Source organism: Chrysoperla carnea, chromosome 3 (assembly GCF_905475395.1).
Source record: "Chrysoperla carnea chromosome 3, inChrCarn1.1, whole genome shotgun sequence".
Taxonomy (NCBI): Eukaryota; Metazoa; Arthropoda; class Insecta; order Neuroptera; family Chrysopidae; genus Chrysoperla; species Chrysoperla carnea.
Genome location: NC_058339.1, coordinates 53,570,962 through 53,588,861, shown reverse-complemented (window position 1 = coordinate 53,588,861; position 17,900 = coordinate 53,570,962). Strand labels below are relative to the sequence as shown.

Sequence of the window (17,900 nt, the reverse complement as noted above, 5' to 3'; positions counted from 1 at the left end):
TTTGTATTCAAAACAAAAATATTTTTTTAATAGTTTCCATTTTCCAATGTCGCTTACGTTGAATTGAAAGGAACCGTTAATTTAATTATTTAGTTTATACTTCAGTTCGTTATAAGTTAATTTTTTGAATATATATATTATATTAGTTTATTCGTTTTTATTAATTAAATTGTACTATAAGGGCGTAATACTATGTCGTCGTTTACAAAAAAAATAGAAATTTTGATGTTACAAAAACTTTGATAAGGCTCGGTTTAGATTATAAAAAAAATCATTTACTATGCTTTCGATTGTTCGCTAAAATAATTTTTAAACAGTAAATTTAGCATAAAATTAAAAATAGTAATTTTTTTTTGCTTTCAAAAACACAATAGAAAAAAGTACATTTTGGAACAAGTACAGTAAAATTCATTTGTTTGCTCAACTTCATTCTCTTGGCTAATAGAAATTGTTTATCAATCGATTTACAAAAGATTTTAGATTCGATTTTATATCTTTTACTAAGTTCCAAAAAGTACTCTTTCTGAAATGCAAACCTTTATTGCAATATAATACACTCATATCTAATATTTTTTATTTTTTTATTAATTTAATTTTCGAGAGGGAATCGTATTCGAATCTATTTCTTCAATTTTGGGTCAGCTATAAACTTTCGTTTTATGTGAAAACGAATCAAATCGCCGATCAAATTTTTTGCAATCTAAACCAAACCTAAAATACACATTCTTATGTTTTTTAACCGTCAGTGGCCTTTTTTGAATTCCTTGTTAATAATTTATACAATAGTTATATATCATTATAGCCAATGTGCCTAAACATTTATTTTCATTGTTAAACAATTTATCATGTTTTGTAGCATTTAAATAAAAAAGAATATGTACATAAATTATTTTGTTTTATTTGGGAGTGGGAGTCCAGGGGATCTTGCCTTAATAAAAAGTATCAATCTTCAGAAGTAACAAAATATTTATTCAAAAGTGCTTTACAACATTACGTATAAATATATATTTATTGCTAATAATATCTTTGGGTATATCTAGGCACAGACTGGATGAACAAAGCCCTAAAATGGACTTTTTGTGCTCGGAAGCTGTACAGTAGCAGTATTGTAAGTTGTGCGATCAGGTAATTTTGATTTGAATGTATTGAATTGTGATGATAATAGACATTGATCCTATAATGTCTATGATTGTGATTTGATTTAATGTTTGTAAATAAACACATTGCCCTCATATGCGTTGCCCAGTCGAGTAAAATCAAAACAAATAGAGTATGTAAGAGCTGAATTGTCAAATAAAACAAGAACGATGTACTAAAATTGTACAAATGAAATGAGATTCTCATCCAAGGTCCATATATAGAGTACTGGATAGAAGATCTTCGTAATAGTCGCCATTTTATCCATGTGTTTTTAATCGAAGTATTTCTAACCATAGTTAATACCTTATTCGGATTTTTCTTAAAAACATCTTCCTCTATGCAGTATTCCATATAAGAATCTTGTCGATTTTTAATGAACATTTAATAGCATTAATGAGGTATATCAAGCGTTGTTGGCTTTTATTCAATCCAGTCTGTACCCAGTTAAAACAAATATTCTTATAAATTACCAAGCCAATGTCTTACCATCATATTGTAAAAATTTTCCACTGTCTTTCTCCGTAATTGTTTCCATGATATTAATAATACCCTGAGCCGACGTATCTACTTCTAACGGTGCATTTTTTCCACCCATATCCGTCTTTACCCATCCTGGATGTAAACTTACAGCTATAATGCCATCACTTTTGAGGTCAACACTCATGGATTTTGTGGCAGCATTTAAAGCTGTCTAAAAACAAATATTTTATTAATTTCACTCAAAATATCAGATTAAAACAATAATAAATAAGATCTAGATACATAAGAAAACGACCACAGCAGCAGAGAAGATGGCACATTAAGATAAACAGCGATAACAAATTAAATTATCCTTTAATGATTTAACAGCAAGTATATGATTAAATCAACACACGCGAGCTCTTAACTCTTGAAGTTCAGCTAATAAATCTAGTTAAAGAAAGAAGTTGGAAGTCATTTTTGAGCTTAATCTTGATCATACCCGTGTAAGAACATCAAAATTTATCAGAATTCTTATATTTATTATTTTAATTTTTTATTTTTCTTGTTGCATTCATTCAATGTCAAAAATAAGAGCCTTTTATTATCAAAACGGTCAAAACAAAATAGGTAATTCGTGAAAAATAGAATAGAATAATATACATTTTCGTGAATTTGTTCAACTGATATTATTAAATTTTTCGTTTGAAATTTTTACTCATCTCTGCTAGGTAAAGCCCTGACAACAACACTTTTATATGAAAAATGAAAGTGTGGATCATTGGGCTTATTTTCACGAGCATACCTTCAAAGACGGACCTGATTATAAAAGATTATATTCTTCAAATATTTTAAAATCATTTATTATAAAACATCTGTTTTTCCCCACACCGTTACACATGCTATAAATCAATAACATTATTTTTTACTTTCTTTGATAAAATTTACCTATGTTTGTAGTTTGTATCTATCCGTAAAAATAAAGCGGTTTATAAAAAAATTTCAACAAGTTCCAAAAACAATCTAAAATTACTTTCAGAAATCCTATAAATTTGTAAACTTTAGTTTTTTTGGATTATTATAGAATAATTTTTAGAAATTACTCAATTTTTATTAATTAAGTCTTAGAAAAATAAAAAGGTAGGAATATAGTTTATTATAGTACCTATGTTACTAATGTAAACGGAGGTAACCATGACCCATTGCATCTAATAAATTATTAACCATCTTTAAATACTTTATCAATTCCCAATTAATTTCTATACAAATACAAAAAGATATATGATAAGAGAACTTATAATTTTTGCATATTGAATTTAAAAGAAATTACATATAAATAGGCTGATTTTATGTCTTTTCAATTTTCATAAATGATAATAATTGAGGTTCAAATTATGAAAGTTTATATCTATAATTTAAAATTGTTTTTAGTTTCATGTAAATAATAATTTTTTTTGTACGAACAATTATTACAAGAAATTTTTAAATGTACTTATAAATTCGTATTTAGTTAATAAATTTTTTATTAATAAAAATAAAGCTACAAAGAGTGATAGTGGTGTTATATGCATGTGATAAAAATTTATAAATATTATTTATTGTAAATAGAAATGTCAGGAAAATATTATATTCCAGACGAATTTTGGGCAGTTCATAATAAGTTATATGGTATTTTACGTGAAAATAATGGACAAAATACACAAAATAAAGGTACAAACATTTATTTTGAGGTTATGTCATAGCGAATTTTATTATTTTGTTTTATTGTATTTTTCATTTGGAAAGTCATATTTTCTTAGAAATTTTCAGTTGTATCAATCATTTGTTTATACTAATATGAAAAATTTTGTATTATATAAACAAATGAAGTCTATAAATAAATTTAAAACAGCCGGTTTAGAATTGAAAAATGATTATCACTTTCGTATTATTTTTTCAATTTACTTATGTTATTTTAATTACAAATTGTATCAGCGAACGTTGTTACTAATCAAATTCGCAATATTTATCGGTTACTACTAATTTCATTATTAATGCTTTAGATAACAGGGAATACTGTGGTTTTTATTAATTAATATAGAAAATAATCATTTAACGTTGACGCACAAACTTGATATTTTGAAATATATTATAAGTTTCCCACACGATAACAATATATTTTTTCAATAATTATAAAACGTAAACTAACTAGAATATAAAAAAATTTTTGTGTTTCCCGCTCGCCTTGCTACAGAACTTGTAAAATAGATTTTAATTTGAAATTGTGTAAGTTAAAATTAGTTGATTCGATTCCCTTTAATATTACTTTAATCCTTCTATTGTCGAAACTTATTAAAAACAGTAAGAGTATTCGCAAATGAATGTTTAGCATTTATTTTGGAAAATATAGCAATTTTAATAATAATAACAAGAAGGATTCCCAGTACCTAGATTTGAAGTCTAAATTTCTACTTTTTTTGAATTTATTATCTTTACAATACCTCAATACCTCCAGATTCTAGATCATGTTATTTGAAAATAAAACAGCTTTTATTTAAAACTTTATTACCAAGAGCTTAATGCACAAGTAAACGCGGGTATTCAATTTCAATTGTTTAACTTATAATAAATCTAAACTTGACCGATTTTTTTTTGTTACAATTAAAATTAGAAAATTAATAATATTATGAAATAAAAATGAATTATATTAAGCTTTATTTATTCAAAATATTTGATTAGTTATTAAATAAAGTAAATATTTGCTGAGGTCATTAGTAAAACAATGTTGTAGTTTACTTATTATTTAAATATTAATTATATATTTTAAATATTTATTTATAATATGTAGTATAAAAAGAAAATTCTGTAGGATTTTAAGGGATACAAAATAATTATTTGAACGGAAAAGGTGCTAGAAAATTTTAATATCATACAAATGTCTGAAGAAGGTATTTTTAAATTTATTTTATAATGTGTGTTATTGCACTTGTCTCGTTAAAATAAACAGTAAAGCTATTTTTAATTCAATCAAAACGTTATTTCAGTTTAACGGCCATGATTGTGACCAAAACGTGTGAATGTTCGGGTCACACTACTTTATTATCTGATTATTTGTGAATTAAAAGCTAATTATAAATTAAATGAAAGTATTAAGTAAAAAATCATATAGCCGCGCTTATGAAGAGATATTTTTACTAATACATTATTTAGCACAAAAGAATCTCAAGATGGATCATTGGGAAGAATTGAAACTTCTAACTGTTTAGATATATTTGAATTGATATAACGACTATATTTTATTATTTTATTTCCTCTAAGCCTAAGCTTTTTAATAAAAAAAATATACGTTGTTGCTGTCTTTTTAATAAATTAAGATATCATTTTTTCTATTTTTGTACATCCTTTTTAGCCGATTCATGTTATGGGCTACAATAACGTAAAGAATTCTATAAATTTCTCTTACAGAACAAAACAAGTTTCCGCACCCAATAGTTTCTAAGGTACGATTTTCATTTGAATAAAAATATTTGTTAAATAATTTTGATTCAATTTAAAACTAAATTTTTTATATTTATTTCAAATTTTTTTGTACTTATATGGTCAAAGTCCCTCATATATGATACTTTTAACATCTTTTGCCATTTCAATACGTTATACCACTTAATATATGAGGGTGAGACTGTAAACTTCAATGGAAAACGCACATTACGCATTTTCATTTGAACAAATAGAAATGAAAAAATTACACAGAAGTCCGGACTCGAACCCGAGGCCATTAGATATCCGGTTAGGACGTAGTCAAATCCGCTACTCCTGTTCTATGTGAATAACTCAAATTATAAGTAACTTCTTCGTGCCTTTATTTTGAGATTTTGGGTAATGACAAAAAGTATAAATTGACCGAATAAATATTCACTCTCGATAAGGTACGCTATATCTATGTCTCGAAAATGAATAATAGTTAAATTTAAGTGGTAGAATTGTGAAACACCCTATCTGTATTGAAGTAGTCTTAATCAACTAAATTAAATTTTGAAATAATAATGCGAGTGAGAATTTTAATATAACATACCTTTGCACATCGATAAGGATAAAATCCACCGGCATCATTTAGAGATATTGAACCTAATATTGAACTCATATTAATAATTTTTGATTTGTTATTGGCTGGATCAATCTTGGCTGCTTTTTGTAGTAGTGGTAGTAAAGTCTAAAATCAGAAAAATAATTTAAGATTAGAAATCAATATCCGATAATAGAAATTTTCAAATACAAATATGCGTGGCATTCTAAAAAGTCACGCATATAGTTAATTATAGTAATTCAAACAATGCCAGATTAGATTAGTAAAATTAATTATTTTTTTAATCATAGTCAAATTAATAAAAAAAATGATATTATATGTATCGCGACAGTAAAACTTGACTAATTTTGCGTTTTTTAAAATTTAAAACTATTAATATTACTCATCAAATTAAACCAATGGAAATTTGAATTGAACTTCAGGAAGCAGGCTAGTTTTATCTAGATGTAAAATCCATTCCGAAATATTGTATAAATTTTATTTTTACCAGGTCCTATCTTACCATCTAAGAAAAGATATGAATAACAAACCAATATTTCTAATAATGTTTCTAGAATCTTCGGTTTCAAGTGTCCAGGTCGCTTGTCGTTTTCTCATTATGTATGACTCAAAAAGTTATTACCTAACAACAACTCAACTGTTGGCGGTGGGTGGAGGAGGCCAAAAATGCCACTTCCTTATTGTAATTGCATTTTTTTCAAGTATCATGATGGGAACTTTGAGTAGCCCTTTCTACCCCTTCTCAAATTATGTTTTAGGGGTTTAAAATTCTGTTTATAAAATGCGTGAAATAAATAAAATGAGCAAGCAAGTTTTACTGTTGCAAATACGTCATGAATTACCTTAGTTAAAATTATCGGTGCAACTGTATTTGTTGTTAAACTATCTACCAATTGATCGACTTTAACTAAATTAAGTCTAGTAAATTTTGTTGATATTCCAGCATTGTTTATTAAAACATTTAAACCTTTGTCCTGGACGATACGTTCAACATTTTTGGAAAAATCTTGATAATTTTCAAATTTATTTAGATCTAAGTAAAAGAAAACACAAACAATGGATAATAAGTCTGGTTGTTTTTTGTTTAAATGTGGCGGTAAAAAAAATAAACATGTTGTCGAAAGTTCGGAAAATAAAATTGAAACTTCCAGTGCTTTAGTTAAGCAATCTATCGAAGGTAATTAATTCAAGTTTTAAATTGTGTTTTTTTTTTGTGGTAATCAGTAATGGAGAGATACTCGAAATTTATTACGAATATATTACGTTTTTGACGTCATTAATCCAATGATTATTATACAGAACGATTCAATAATACATAAACTTCGTTTGGATCAAAAGAAGCAAAAAACTTTATTTGAACATATGGTCTAAAACTTCATTTTCGAGATACATAGTCGTAAAGTTGGATAGCAAAAGTCTGATAACGGATAAGTAAAAAAAATTTTTAGATGTTACGCCGATCGACACTCGTAAAGGTATTCAGCGGGGACGCCTTTTAAAATTGAGAGTTCTATGTTTTATTTATTTTTTTATGAAAAATTAATTAAAATTATCCACATTTAAATTTGTTAGAACTTTGGATTATATTTTCTGATGTGCATAATATAAGTAAATACATTAATAAAATTAATTTTTTATTACATAGATATTACATTCTTGAAATCAGCAGTAAAAATAAACTATTTTACCAATTGGATAAAAACACAATTCGACCTTGAAAAAAGTGTTGTTCACGTTCGACGATGCGGAAAAGTTCTTTACTTTTAATTACTAATTACATTAAATAAGACACATAATCTGACTTGAATCATAATCTGTCTCAGTGAAACGGGCAGAATCCAGTGTGTGACGTTCTCTGTCCAACAAAAATGTACGATACATAAACTTATCGCTGTCAGGCTTACAAAAAACCGTACCGTTTTCTCAAAATTACAAATAATTCTCACTCGATTATAAGTATGTTATATTTTCTCAAGAAAATAAAAAAATAAACAATAATTTAATTATTCAATATTACCTAGTTCTAAAATGTGAACATTAGAGTTCGCCTCTTGTAACTTTCTTAGTTCCTGAAAAGAAATCAAAAATTAAAATCTTTTGTTTAGACTATTTTTTTAAAACAATGTATGCCAAGGCTACAATTATAATGTAATTATCAATGCAATTGACACAAAAATTTAATTTTTCTATTTATAACAAAAATTATTTTGTTAAAAATAATACTTATAATTTTAGAAGTTTAAAAAAAATATATTTTACAAGTACAACGCATGACTCAAAATAGTGTAAAGTATCTACAGGTGAATTGTTTTCGATGTCAAAAAATCTATTTTCGAAGGACTTTAATGAGAGTCAAAAAAAGGATCGATCTTTTTCAAATTTCTTTAAAAGCAAGTCTGAATATTTTAATTTTGTCAATTAATTTTATTAAAGGGCTAAAAACTATCTAACTTAACAACTATATTTTTAGTAACATTAAAGGTATGATTCCTATGCTGGGGCAGACGCAAGCGTCTGGCACACGCTGTTACGCAACTAAGGCAACGCTTGCATTAGATTTCATAGTAGCAGTATACTGCGTCAGTCGCAGCATAGTTATCATACCTTGAGGGATACACAGTCTGAATAAAGATTCAAAAAGACCACAGCAACATCTTTTCGAACAACTCTTTATATCAAACGCAAATGTTTCTAATGAACTATCAAAAAAGGTCAACATAATAAAAATGAAATGAATCTTAGTTTTTAAAATGAATTGGTTAATTAAAAGACATGATAACCAAAAAATAGAAAAATAAACATAAACGAACTGTTTAGAATCAGTATGATTAGTACCAGATACATTTTGGCGGGAACGTTCAGTCCTGTAGAATGAGTATTTGTGTGTATACTTTTAAGTATGAACGATATCAAGGACGGCGTATCCTCCATCCTGCATACTGGATGGGAACGCTTTTGATCACTATGAATAAGATTTAGTGAAAATGTACCGTTTTGGGAACTTCAGACTGAAACCTCATAAGATCTATATTTTGATATGTGTATCAAACCCACACTTTAAAAGGGATAAAAAAAAAAAAAAAAACTAAAATCAAGCAAATTTAGAGGAAGGATATTAATTAAAGAGAATTTAAAAAAAAGTAAATAGGATATTATTCTAACAACTTTTATTAAAAAATTTACAAAGAATGACATCATCCAATGCAGATTCTTGGATTATTACCCATAAATCATTATTATAGTTTGTACACGGAAGTTGTGTGGCGTGTATAGTTATATACTACAATCGCGGTTTGTTTTGGTAATTGCTTATTTGCCGATTGTTTAAATTTAGTTTGCATTCAATTTGTTTCTAAAACAAATTGGCGGTAAAAAAAGATGACCAACAGCATTAGAATCGTGCAAAGCATATTTAAAATAATATACAAAATTGCATGAATAATTGAACTATTTCATAATATTATCTAGTAAAATCTAAAATTTTTGCTAGTCATCGTCTATCTCTTTTTTCTAATAAAAATTATGACGTAGCATTTTAATTAGTATGGAAATGGAAATTAATCACACTCATTTTATAATTCTTTACTATCTATATAATACTTCACCAGATGGCTCGTCGAGCATAAAGAGGATCGTCATCTTTGAAGTGAAATATATTTATTAATCTTCTTAGTGTATAACTTTTAAAACAGGAAGTCAAAACGTATTTTAATCAAATTGTGATTTTAAAAAGTATTATTTGTAGTACAAATTTAAATATTAATAAAATATTTCAATTAATTTATAGTTATTTTAATTCATAATAATGGCTCCAGTTGGTAAGTAGTCACGTAATTTTAGTAATGTAAAAAAATTTTTCATTTTGTAAAACGAACCGTTCTTACCTCGGCTTTATTAATATTTCTACAAGTTGCTATTAACTGTGTACTATTGTTTGACTTTTGCACTAAGTTTTTAATTAATGCAAATCCAATTCCACGATTACACCCGGTTATTAAAATCGAACTCATTTTGAATTTTTACACTGAGAAAAATATTACTTTAATGAGCACTGCTCGGCTAGATAGTGAATTATAATTTTAATTTTATCGGTGAAAGTACTATGGCGGTTATTGGTTTATTATGTTTCCGGCAAGGCACGTTTCGGAATAGTTCAACAAAATTTCAAAGATTTTTGTCAATTTCAAGTGTTTTATTAACTAAAAAAATTAGCAATAGTTTTGGTAAGCAAGAAAAAACACCATTTTATTTTCATGTACTAGTTTTTAGTGTTACGTCAGATTCAATGGTTAGTTGTCTGTCAAAATTATACGTTTATACTTTGCACTATAAATTATGATAGAAAGTGAGGAAAATGGTAACAATTTAACACTTGTATTTACTTAATTTTATCCTCGAGTTATATCTGATTAAGAATAATAGTATGTGGTTAGAATTTTCTACTCGTTTTAAAAATAATGAGATTTTCCTTCAATTACTCATATAACTTATATCTAATTTTTTTTAAATACATTATTCATTTAATACGCTTTAAGCAATTTATTACGTAATTTATTGTTTTAAAAAATATTCTCATGTAATTATTTTAACTATATAGTCAATTTCAATTAAAATCGCATCATACCTACAGTTTCTTTTTATATTACCACAAATTATCCAATTTGGTAAAATTATGTATGCGTTGAATATGAATTAGCCAGATTACAATTTCCGAGGCGCTAAAAAATAATTAGGTTCAAGCAGATCCATAATTTCAAGAAAAAATCGATGCTCACTTTTGGTTAAAAAACTTTTTGAATCAGCAACTTTTTGAAGCAATGCCGCTTTGGAGTTTTAATCATGCTTACATCCAAAAATTTTAACAGTTTGGTGTGGTTTATGATATAGAAGTGTAAATGAATTATATTATTTGTAAAAAAAAATAATCGCTTTGTTGTTACCTCGTTAAAAGGCTTTTATTTACATGAAATCATTTTTAAATTAAAATTCCATGATTCAATGTTTAAAAGAAATTATATTGATATCTCTACTTTTATTTCAAATTAAAAATGGTTAAACCCAATTCGCTCACCTTATACAAACGAAATTTCATTTGCAGAATCTTATCGTGATTTACCTTTTAAAGATGTGTGATGTCGTTATGATGTATCTAATTACAGCGTCAAATTACTGTTTTGTTACAAAAGCAGCGTTAACAGAACTAAATTCTTACTAATTTCCATATTTAGGAAAAATAAATGGAAATGGGATCTATTTAATTTTTATAAATGACAAAAAGAGATTGAAATATGAGCGATCCATACTCTCAGCCTCGCCGAAAACAAAAATTTAAGAATCCCCTGAAAAATAGTGATACGAAAAGAGTCCAAACTGTGTTAGAAGGGTCACACTGTCTCGATAGTTATTGCCGCTCACCATCAATTTGTACTTGTGGTTGTTTCGAAAGATTTCTAGAAAAAGTTAAAGCTGAAAGTAAGGTTCCAATTTCCACTTTATTTTCGCCTCGGAAATATTATCTTGCAACTTAAAGTTTTCTGTCTATACTCCGTTAATAATTTTTTATTTTTTTTTTGCATAGGTGACGCTTACGACTACGATTTAGTTGTTATTGGTGGTGGTTCCGGTGGATTAGCTGCAGCTAAAGAAGCAACAGCTTTAGGTGCAAAAGCATGTGTATTTGATTATGTAAAACCAACTCCAATTGGTACAAAATGGGGTTTAGGTGGTACATGTGTAAATGTTGGGTGTATACCAAAAAAATTGATGCATCAAGCTGCTTTGCTGGGAGAAGCAGTTGAAGATGCTAAAGCCTATGGATGGCAAATACCAGACGCTGAAAATGTTAAACATGATTGGGCCGCTATGCGTGAAGCTGTACAAAATCATATTAAATCGGTGAATTGGGTTACAAGAGTAGAACTTAGAGATAAGTAAGTATTAGCTATTTCCCTTGTAAACACGCTTTACAATTATGTCTTTAAATTCTTTAGCAATTATTTACAATCCCCAATCAATACACTGACTGGCCACTCTATTTGGAATATAATGGATAATTATAAATACCAAATTAGTTGTCATGAATTAAAGCCTTTGTTAGTCAATAGGAATTACACGATTTTTGTTTGTTTGTGGCCCACGATCATTTATGCATTTATCAAAGTATTTAGATTTATTTTGAGCCCTGACACTGCAAAGGACCTTCACACAAGCTATAAGTTTCAATTTATGTTTCTGAATATTTATAATAATTTTTCTTTTGCAGAAAAGTAGAATATATTAACGGTTATGCCACCTTCAAAGATGCTCATACACTTACAGCGACGACAAAGCAAGGCGAAAGAACTGTTACTGGTAAATACATATTAATCGCAGTTGGTGGCCGTCCAAGGTATCCAGAAATCCCAGGTGCAGTTGAATATGGTATCACAAGTGATGATCTCTTCAGTCTTGAAAATGCTCCAGGAAAAACACTTGTCGTTGGAGCCGGTTATATAGGATTAGAATGTGCTGGATTTTTAAATGGTTTAGGTTTTGATGCTACCGTTATGGTACGATCAGTCCTTTTACGTGGATTTGATCAACAAATGGCGAAAATCATTGAAGATTCAATGACAAATAAGGGTGTTAAGTTTTTACATCGTTGTCTTCCAAAGTCTGTGAAAAAATTACCTGATAATAAATTAGAAGTTGAATGGAGTAATGATAAAGGTGAAAGTTTTACTGATACATTCGACACACTTTTATTAGCTGTCGGTCGACGAGCACTTACAAAAGAATTAAATTTGGAGAATGCTGGTGTTGTAACTGTTCAAGATAAAATTGATGCAGTTAACGAACAAACGAATGTTCCTAATGTTTTCGCCGTTGGAGATGTATTACTAGTGAGTATTATCAGTCCTGTAAATTATCTTAATTCTTTAGTTAATCTCCCAATTAATTCTCAAGAAAAATGCTAACCACACTTAATCGGTTTTTTAGTTTCCTTAAATGCATTCTTAAGTCCAAATATTTGGAAAATCTTTATTTGTTGTTTTCTAGAAACTTTGTTGAGCACAAGGTTTCCGTGAGGCATAAAATTATGTTGCTTAAGAAATTTAACGCAAAAAATCTATTATTTCAATAAATATATATATGTATGTATTTATTTTATTTTCAGGGTAAACCCGAATTAACCCCAGTTGCAATTCATGCTGGTAAATTACTTGCACGTCGATTATTTGGAAATTCAACATTACAAATGGATTATCAAAATGTAGCCACAACAGTTTTTACACCTTTAGAGTATGGATGTGTGGGACTTAGTGAAGAAGCTGCTATTGAGAAATATGGTGCTGATAACATTGAAGTATACCATGCATATTATAAACCAACCGAATTTTTCATTCCACAAAAGCCTATTGCCTATTGTTATTTAAAAGTTGTTGCTAGTTTAGAAGGCGATCAAAAAGTATTGGGAATGCATATTATTGGGCCTCAAGCTGGTGAAATGATTCAAGGTTTTGCAGCAGCCGTCAAGTAAGTTTTCCATTCATTAAATCAAATTGATAGATTATTATTAAAAGATATTATTTGGCTAGATACATAAACCTTATAAAATAATACTTCCTGACTGACTCATTCAGATCAAATTGATAGATAGATCGATTTTGTTGAAAGTTTAAATCAGAATTTACTTTTATTTTGATATTTTGTGTAATATTAAAAATTAGCATATCTAAAAATAATATATAAATTTTTCAATTATTTTACTTTTCACCCACCACCTTAACCAATTAATTAATATTTTTTCAGATGTAATCTAACGATGACAACACTCATGCAAACAGTAGGAATTCATCCCACAGTGGCTGAAGAATTTACTCGTGTTAACATCACAAAACGATCCGGAAAAGACCCAAACCCACAAAGTTGTTGCAGTTAAACCACACTCGAGATTTTAGCTTTAAATAATAATACAATAATAGCCTTTTCATAAACCAGAAGTTCATTGATAATGTTTGTTGTGTTTTTTTTGTAAAAGTTAATTAAAATAATGAAAACAGAAAAATTTGAACACCAAAACAACCACCCACCAACACCTTCAATATCAACTACCACGTTCATTTTGTATTAATTATAATAATCTTATTTTGATATCGTTTTAACATTTAATTTTATAAAATAAAAATACTTCAAATTTTTTATAGTATTTAGGAGCATTTTGAATAAAAATGGAATGATGAAACAAAATATTATTTAAAAAAATGTGCATTCCACTCTATTTTTTAAAAATAATTTTAAAAAAAATGTGGAATAATTTTCTTGTTATTTTATACGTACTTAAGTATAAGAATTGTAAATGTGATGGATCAATCTTGAAAGGTTTATATATTTTTGAAAATACATTGTTTCACAAATAATTTTAATTTATTTATTGCCCACTATTGCTATACCATTATTGACCAATATTAAGCCCGAAAATGAATCTAGGTTGGAATTCATACAAACAACATTTCTACCCTAATTCGATTGTTTTTGTTCAGTGTTTACTTTGAAATATGACAAATGAAAGTAGTTATGAAGTATGGGTTTTAGTGACAAATTTGAAAATTTGAGGCCAATTTTGTTTAGCAATATTCCCCACCCTTCAGTTTTTAAAAACCCTTATTAATTTAAAAAAATTATTTTAACGAGTTTGTTTTGAATATAAGGATCTTTTCATTTTAAATTAAGATTCGATTTTGTTTCGATCAAAACGTCACTTAATATAATAAAAAAGTACCTACAATCCTACGAAGGAAGACTACCGATTCTAATTGGAATCTTTTTATAGAATATTATACAGATGTACGGTTTCGCCATGAGTGTTCATTATATGCTATTTATAGTGATTGAATACGATTAAATAATTTAGATTGGCTATATTTGGATATATTATTTTTGCTTTCTTTTAACAATCGAAAAAATTTTTAGAAAATCAAATAAATTGCCTTTAAAGACACTGCTGTGTAGCTGAATGTGTTCAGTGAATAATATTTTACATGAATTGCCTAAAGCATAACAACAAATAAAAAGGGATGGAAAATTACTAAGCCGGAGGGAACTTTGGATGGTTAAGCTGGGAATTTCGGCAATATCCAGAATGAAAGTCTGTTATTATTCTTAGATAAAATTATTTTATACTAAATTAACTTATAAGTTTATATAAAAACATTAAGTTTATTGACGAAAACTACACTAAGTTTATAAATGAAAAACACACGTTATATTAATGCAAGTCATAATTTAAACGAAAAATGATCAACTGGATGACCTAATAAAAAGTTCATTTTGTTACTATTGCGGCGCTGCGATTTTAAAAATATACTCGCGTAGAATCGCTCATTTTACTCCCTTGAATAACATATTTATAAGTTACTAAATTTATGACTGTTAAGATACATTCGCAAATAAAAAGGAATTGGGAAATAATTTCGGTGGAATCAAATCCAAAAAGTATTTAAACTTCAACTATTTGACGCTCGTTAGTTAACGCCAAACGTTAGCGTTCATTTGGACCACAGACTTATATATACTATTATTTTCTAATAAGATTATTAAACATAAGTCTGTGATTTTTTAAGCCACGCCATTTTCATTACTGTCAGATTTGACAGATGAACTGACAGGTTGACGAAAGTTTTCTAGGTGAAATCAAAGAAGAAAATGATTGTAATATGAGAAATGTTGAATATAAATTTTTTAACTAAAATCGTATGAATATGTCGCATGAATTTTTTTTAACTAACATCCAAAATAATGAGAAAATATCACATAAATTATTGTTAATAAATGGTCGAATAAGAACATGTAATGATCATCAATGCTTAACGAAAAAATTACAAGTACATTTACAACTAAAACAATTTGAATTCGAAGTAATTAATTTAAATTTTAAATGTTTAATTGACCTGAATCAAGGTAGTAATATAATTACCTTAGAATATTGTGATTCTAAGTTCGAATTTAACATAGATTTCACAGTTTCAAAGCCCAACTATACAATTTTACCTTTATATATTATTTGTACGAATCATGATGGAAGCTTTCAAGCACCAAATAATACAGAAAACACAGCAAAAGTTGCATGTGCGAAAATTGCCCTCGTTTCACAATTAATGCAAACATTATACGCAAATAAACTTCATGATTTGGGCTTTGATAAGAAAGTATTTCAATTCTTCAAGACTGATAAATCAATGAAACCTGTATGTGAAGTATTTTATAGTAAGTTAGACGTAAGCGAGGCTCGTAAAATGAATCAATTGGATTTATGGTTATATTTTGGTCGAGAAATTATGGAATCATCAATAGCAGCGAATAGTATAAAATATTTAGCGTTCTTATCGTGTACTTGGTATAATGGTGATAATTTTAACGAAAATAAGCATCGAAAACATGAGGATATTTTATCTCTTACGGACGCTCATGTTGCATTGGGTGGGGGTGGATTAGCATTGTTTGGAACGGGATGTTTACATACGTGGCCACAATCAGTTGAAGAAATTGCATTTTGTTTTATAAATGATCGGGTTATCGACAAACAAAAATTAATGGATGATAGTAATTATAGGTCAGTTAGGCGATACTCTATTGTTTTAAGAATTTTTCAGAAAGCAAACTGTTTAAACAATATTTTTTTGCAATTAATTTAGGCAGTTTAGTAGAAAGTATTAGACCAATCGTAAAATGAATTCTATTTTTATTTATTTTTTTTTAAATTCCAAAACAAACAAATTGTTTGTGATTTTTTCTATTTCAAAAAATTGTCCTATTTCGGTGAAACTTTGTATATAAGATTAGTTTGATCCAAAAAATACAAAAATCTGGTCATTTAATGACTGGATTCACTGTTTTTGAGAAGCGTCCAAATTCCAAGCAAAGAGAGTTTTTTTGGAACGATTTCAGGTCATTTCTTAGGAATTAGGTCTAATTTGTTTGATAGTCAATTGAACTTGATTTTTATGGATCCTTATTACTCTAGAAAATAATAAAATAAAAAATACGATAATTTTACCACTTAACAGTTTTCTTGGTATTGTTCCTGCTAGGCCGTCGATAGTTTTTAGAAAGTCTTCCTATTTTCTATTTGATGTTTAAGATAATGTTACAACTGATTTTAGAGGAACTTATGGGGCATGTTTCTCGACAACATTTGGTTCAGTTTGTCATGAATTAGGACACTGTTTTGATTTGGGTCATACTGATGTTGGTGTAATGGGTCGTGGATTCGATAATATTGATCGTGTATTTTGTATAAATGCACAAAGTTTAGGAAATCCTACATCAAATAAATGTGTTAAGAAATTGACACCATTTACAAATATTAAAAAAGAAAATTTTTATAATGATTTTACATTTTTTACTAAAAATTGTGGATTGATTTTGAATTCACATAGGTATAAAATTTTAATCTACTTGAAAACGGATTGAGATTAATTAAGAATTGACTTTTTAGATGGTTTAATGAATTTGAAACGGATTCTAATAAGGATAATTTAATTTATATTAAAGAGGAACGATTTATAAAATCAAAAAATGGTCTTGTACTTGTTGAGATTCGAACTGGCAGCAATGAAGATGTTGTTAATTGGTGGGAATTTTCACAAAGGATTCCTATGCATACGTTTCGAATACCTAGTTCATATTACGATGTACCTGATAATATTGTATTTGCTATTGATAAAATCGGTCAAATTTTAAAAGAAATTTTATAATCACCGAATAAAATTTTGTATGTTGTTTCCAAAAGATGTCTAGAATTTCTTATGAGTTAAAACTGATTTTAGAGGAACTTATGGGGCATGCTACTCGGAAACATTTGGTTAAGTTTGTCATGAATTAGGACACTGTTTTAATTTCTGTCATGCTGATGTTAAAATTTGTTATGTGTGATCATCAAGATCCGCTTCTATCGGTCAAATAGTTTTTTTAATCTCAGAATTAAGTTGCTTTTATTGTTTTGTCGTATTTTTATTAGTTTTTAATATTTTTTATTTTGGTTTTTAATTGAGAATGTTGTATTATCCCACAAAAGTTGATTTTTTTTGAGTCTTTGAAGTAAATTTTGTTAAGCGTTCGGTATAAGTAAGTACGTAAAATTTTAATAAAGATAAAGAGTCTTTAATTGTTTTAGATATTTTTTGTCATTGTTTAAACGTAACGTTTTGTTTTTAAATTCAAATTTAAAATTTTATTTCTATCCTATTTTGGTCCTATA

General features: G+C 27.7%; 3 protein-coding genes across 7 annotated transcripts; 2 read left to right on the top strand and 1 right to left on the bottom strand.

Moving 5' to 3' along the window:
* Window positions 1–983: 983 nt before the first annotated feature.
* LOC123296738 (C-factor) lies at window positions 984–9,679 on the bottom strand. Its single transcript, XM_044878356.1, has 5 exons — window positions 9,547–9,679; window positions 7,680–7,731; window positions 6,505–6,695; window positions 5,651–5,788; window positions 984–1,831 (listed from the first exon to the last, which is right to left on the bottom strand). Exons 1-5 carry the CDS (start codon window positions 9,670–9,672, stop codon window positions 1,607–1,609), a joined length of 732 nt encoding a protein of 243 aa, XP_044734291.1. The 5' UTR covers window positions 9,673–9,679; the 3' UTR covers window positions 984–1,606.
* LOC123296737 (thioredoxin reductase 1, mitochondrial) lies at window positions 3,195–13,827 on the top strand. 5 transcript variants are annotated; one of them, XM_044878353.1, is made up of 5 exons: window positions 3,195–3,309; window positions 11,241–11,592; window positions 11,925–12,543; window positions 12,819–13,177; window positions 13,454–13,827. In XM_044878353.1, exons 1-5 carry the CDS (start codon window positions 3,210–3,212, stop codon window positions 13,581–13,583), a joined length of 1,560 nt encoding a protein of 519 aa, XP_044734288.1. In that variant the 5' UTR covers window positions 3,195–3,209; the 3' UTR covers window positions 13,584–13,827. The 5 variants fall into 5 exon arrangements, with proteins under 5 accessions (XP_044734288.1, XP_044734287.1, XP_044734290.1 ...); XM_044878352.1 differs by lacking the exon at window positions 3,195–3,309 and adding an exon at window positions 6,704–6,839; XM_044878355.1 differs by lacking the exon at window positions 3,195–3,309 and adding an exon at window positions 9,295–9,480 and having other exon boundaries at window positions 13,454–13,826.
* Window positions 13,828–15,555: 1,728 nt separating this feature from the next.
* On the top strand, window positions 15,556–17,642 carry LOC123296739 (the record flags this gene model as incomplete). The annotated part of the gene is made up of 3 exons (XM_044878357.1): window positions 15,556–16,253; window positions 16,804–17,079; window positions 17,139–17,642. Coding segments are annotated over 3 exons (1,233 nt in total), but the record flags the coding sequence as incomplete, so codon positions are not given.
* Window positions 17,643–17,900: the final 258 nt, after the last annotated feature.

Bases quoted from the DNA above. Each gene is read 5' to 3' on its own strand.
- LOC123296737 (XM_044878352.1), top strand. From the start codon at position 6,719: ATGGATAATAAGTCTGGTTGTTTTTTGTTTAAATGTGGCGGTAAAAAA. The intron at 6,840-11,240 runs GTAATTAATTCA...TTTTTTGCATAG, and splicing joins AGTTAAGCAATCTATCGAAG to GTGACGCTTACGACTACGAT. The intron at 11,593-11,924 runs GTAAGTATTAGC...TTTCTTTTGCAG, and splicing joins AGAGTAGAACTTAGAGATAA to AAAAGTAGAATATATTAACG.
- LOC123296738 (XM_044878356.1), bottom strand. From the start codon at position 9,672: ATGAGTTCGATTTTAATAACCGGGTGTAATCGTGGAATTGGATTTGCA. The intron at 7,732-9,546 runs GTAAGAACGGTT...ATTTCTTTTCAG, and splicing joins GAAATATTAATAAAGCCGAG to GAACTAAGAAAGTTACAAGA. The intron at 5,789-6,504 runs GTAATTCATGAC...TTCTGATTTTAG, and splicing joins CACCGATAATTTTAACTAAG to ACTTTACTACCACTACTACA.